This window comes from Glossina fuscipes, unplaced genomic scaffold (genome assembly GCF_014805625.2).
Source record: "Glossina fuscipes isolate IAEA_lab_2018 unplaced genomic scaffold, Yale_Gfus_2 238, whole genome shotgun sequence".
Lineage (NCBI taxonomy): Eukaryota > Metazoa > Arthropoda > Insecta > Diptera > Glossinidae > Glossina > Glossina fuscipes.
This window is the reverse complement of record NW_023998581.1, coordinates 285,141-289,157: the sequence shown is the minus strand read 5'-3', so window position 1 is coordinate 289,157 and position 4,017 is coordinate 285,141. Positions and strand designations below refer to the sequence as shown.

General features: G+C 34.1%; 1 protein-coding gene across 1 annotated transcript; it reads left to right on the top strand.

Annotated features, from left to right (window-relative positions):
- The first annotated feature begins 3,201 nt into the window (after positions 1-3,201).
- On the top strand, positions 3,202-3,646 carry LOC119642622. The gene is made up of 2 exons (XM_038041817.1): positions 3,202-3,321; positions 3,390-3,646. Exons 1-2 carry the CDS (start codon positions 3,246-3,248, stop codon positions 3,644-3,646), a joined length of 333 nt encoding a protein of 110 aa, XP_037897745.1. The 5' UTR covers positions 3,202-3,245.
- Positions 3,647-4,017: the final 371 nt, after the last annotated feature.

The following is a 4,017-nucleotide window of genomic DNA, read 5'->3' as shown; positions in this document are numbered from 1 at the left end:
TGCCCCATTATATAGCAATTGTTTGGTTTTGGCTTCAACAGTTTAAAAGCGGCGACACGTATTGACTGAAAATGCTATTTTTTGGCCACTTCTTGCAAGAGTTGTCCAGCATACACTACTACAGCTTGGATGGGAACCTCTACGACACTAACATCCGCCACCTTAACAGATTTACGATTAACAGAATTATGTCACTATATTGAAAGCAACTCTGCGCTTTCTCCATTCTCAACACGTGGTACTTGTTTTTATAAACCATGTAATGGAAAATCAATTTCATTTTCACAATATACATTATAAAATTGATTATTGAAGTAAACATACGGATGAGAACTATATTAAATATTATTTTAAAAAACTAACTGAAATGAAATATTTTCCTTTTGCGTAACCGCAGCTGTACGTTGATAGCGTGAATTTTGCAGTTTGTCTAATTTCTTTTGCGCTTGTCAAATGGCTTTGATTTCTCGCTAAACACCGTTAGCTAATTTTTTTGCTTTAAAAGGCTTATAAAAAAAAGTCCCCTGTGTTGAGAATAAAGACAGAACAGAGTTGCTTTGAATAAGTGGCAACGCTTTGAATGAACATGAACAAAAAGAATACGGTATTAACCAGATGTTCATATTATGAATACTTTTTTGCTAAACATTGAAAATTAAGGTCAAATCTCTGTTAAACATTGAAAGTTACGGTCCGATCTCAGTTAAACATTAAAAAAGGTCAGATCTCTGTTGAACATAATTATTTTAGACGATAAACTCGCAAACTTTAAAACAGAACAAAAAGAAATGCGCAATAAGAACGCTAATGTTTAAGAAAAGGACCTCCGTCAGAACATCAAACAAAACAAGATGAAATTAATTCGCAAAATAAGAGACTGGAGCTTTATCCAACCAGTTGGAAAAGTTGGAAAATCATAACGAAGAAAAATTGGTGCTTACGTATTAACGCCGGCGTGTCAAAAATTCCATCAAAAAACCGATAAAAAACAACGTTTAAAATAAGTGGTTTTGAAAAATTAAATTTAGAAATTAAGAGAAAATAGAACGATGTTAATAAAGAGCGCTCGGAAAGTAAAAATTCATCGAAAATTGTGATTTCGGAATTTTTAATTAAATGCCTCTTTGGTATAAATTTATCAGTAATTAAAAAACCGAAATGTAGGATCTTCGTTGGATTCTTTGGAATCCTTTTTGGTGATCCATTGGGATGCGAATGCTTGTCCGTCGAGATCGAAAGGTCTCCCTGCAATTGCAGTTCCATAAAGGTAAACACGCTGAAATTGTGTGGGTGGGCGCGCGTATTCGCAAACAGGCTATAGAATCTCTGCTGCTTTGGTGCTGTAATAGTACTTTATCTTTGAGCGTGCTAAGTTATCCATGAGTGTGCAAATATAGGACGGACACTGTGTATTTCCGGCAAAGTTAAATTATCCAATTTGGCATACGTCCCCTCACTCATAAGAAAAAAAAAAATACTTTACAACCGAAAATTTGTGCTTCTTTTATACATTTACTTAGATTTCTTCTCGGCGTCTTTAATTTCTCCCAACAACTCTATATACCCATCCACTTTACCGGCACAAACTCACATTTTTGATGTTTCGTTATGAATCGCAAAGGCACATGCATTGGCATTCCAGTACGCAAAGGGCCTAAACTACCCGATATTAGATGCAAAGGTTCAAATGAAAAGTTTGTATACCACGAATCAGCGGAAAAATGGGCAGACTTAGCTTCAAATTGCTTAAATCATCAAAAAAACCGAAAGAAAAAATCAACACTAACGCAAAACATGAACAATTTAGTTTTAAACAAAACCATCAGTTTGTGCTTCTACAAAGACGAGGGCTTATGTATTTTGTTGTTGCCAATTTAATATGAAAAATTAAAAACCAAAGTTCGGCAGTAATATTTATTTTTGGAACGTGTCTTATTTCATCGGTTTTTTTAACCTGTTTGGAGATGTCTTCAAACAATACAGTCTCGCTTTCAGAAAAGCAAACGTATACACACAATGATCGATATACGTTGTCGCAATTATAGAAATAACTGGCAAACACTTCCAGACAAGGGGTACAATTTCTAGACAAGAGGTACAATTTCTAGAGATCTTTTTAAAACCCTTCATAAAATGATTTATATTCATCTAGCCCATTGCCATTCTGGAGAAGAAACTGGGCCGTAACGAAGTTATAACTTCTCGTTTGTTTGCTACGACGTTTCAGTATTGAAAGTTTTGAAGCTAGAGAGAAACGATTTGTGCGAAATGCGTTCTTGACGGCTTATGAAAGGTGGAACCAACTTAGAAATTTTAGAGTGTTGCGTAGATCATTTACGCGTAACAGATCCAAGATATGTCGGATGAAAGGATGTAGTGTAGCCACTTTTACATGTACCTACTGACGAACGAACCCACGACCATTGACTTGCTAGTCGAGATTCCTCGCCTTCGGCTACTCAGGCGGATGTTTACACACTTATCTTTTAGACACTGCACTAATTTTAATTGTTTTATCAGGTTGTATCGAATTGTTATGGTAGAGTAGCGTACTTCTTGGCAGACTGAGTGAAGATGGTTCTGGTGATTCGGCCAACAAAAAGGAAATAACAAAATATCTTCTCTTTCTACATTTATCGGTGAAAGTGTTAGACTTGCCAATCATTTTTGATTTCATTCGAACTGAGCTGATTCGAATTTAACTGAGATCAACCTTCGCGCTGCAAATTTCTATTATATACTATACGTACTATATTATGTAGTAAACGTTTTTATTGCAAATCGTACGAATAAGTATAGGACTAAAACGGGGAAGAAACTTTGAAGCACGCAATCTGTTTGAGCACAACTTTCATTCCCATCATGATATTCACGGTGATGTGTCCTTAGGTGGATGGTCTCAGAAGGCTATTTGTCCTTTCCGTAATTATATCACTCTATTAAAATAAATTTTTCAAATTTTAAAAGTCGATTATTATATATTGTTATATGTGAATAACATACGAGGATTTCGAGTAGCGTTCTTATTATTGACTTAGAAAGAGTTTCTCTACATTTCATATTCATTTTAAACTTGTTGTTCTTGTTAATATTGAAACAATTGTTCTTTGTGCTATTATTCTCCATTGCGTAAATGGACTAAACAATAAAAAACAACAATATCGAAATCGCCATATATTGGCGGGTTATAGCAATCAGTCGCTAGTTAGACCGAATGATTCCTTTCAAGTTGAAACAGTATCGAAATGCTTGGAGTTAAATTTATAATTATTTTGGCTTTATTTGGAGCCATCACCTCAGCAGCTGACCAGGGGTATTTGGGTACATAAGAGGGAGGGAATATCTATTTGCGTTGCATTCCATTTTAATATTTAAAATTAATTTTCAAGATTCTCGAAATAAATTAATAAAAAGAGGTAGGAGGCACAGTTTGGGCGGCAAACTAGAACTGACTGAGAAGGAAAAGGAAGTTAATCGTATATTTATGAAACATAAAATTAATGAGTTATCACTAGCTTTTAATGACACTTCGCAAAATTCTCCGGCTATGCATTTCTTTAAGGCGAAAGATGTTATTGAAAATAATTTGTTATTACGTGTGCTTTTTAGTAATTTCCGAATGCATTGCAATCTACATATTGTTTAGTGAATTGTATAAATATTGTACGCTATGTTTACAAAAAGCATATAAGGATAATCGCTATGGCAAGCCATTTCCAAGTAGAATTATTAATCGTTTTCAACGGAAGCAGTGTATATATCGACCTAAATCCTCTTTATTTTATAATTCTTCGTAATGGAATTTTGAATAAACATTTCCGTTGAGTAGAGTTTAGCCTTGAAAGGGTAACGTTTTTATTACGCATTGTAAAATGTGAGCCGTTCGTTTTAAAAGTGGCATAATTAACTTGGTTCTTTTTTTGTTTGATTCTAAAATTCTTTTAAGATGAAGAAATTGTAATTGGCATTACTTTTAACTTGATTTTTTTTCAAATATGTCTTACGTTACTTTCAAAA

Coding starts and splice junctions, on each gene's coding strand:
- LOC119642622 (XM_038041817.1), top strand. CDS start 3,246: ATGCTTGGAGTTAAATTTATAATTATTTTGGCTTTATTTGGAGCCATC. Junction 3,322..3,389: donor AGCTGACCAGGGGTATTTGG/GTACATAAGAGG, acceptor TTAATTTTCAAG/ATTCTCGAAATAAATTAATA.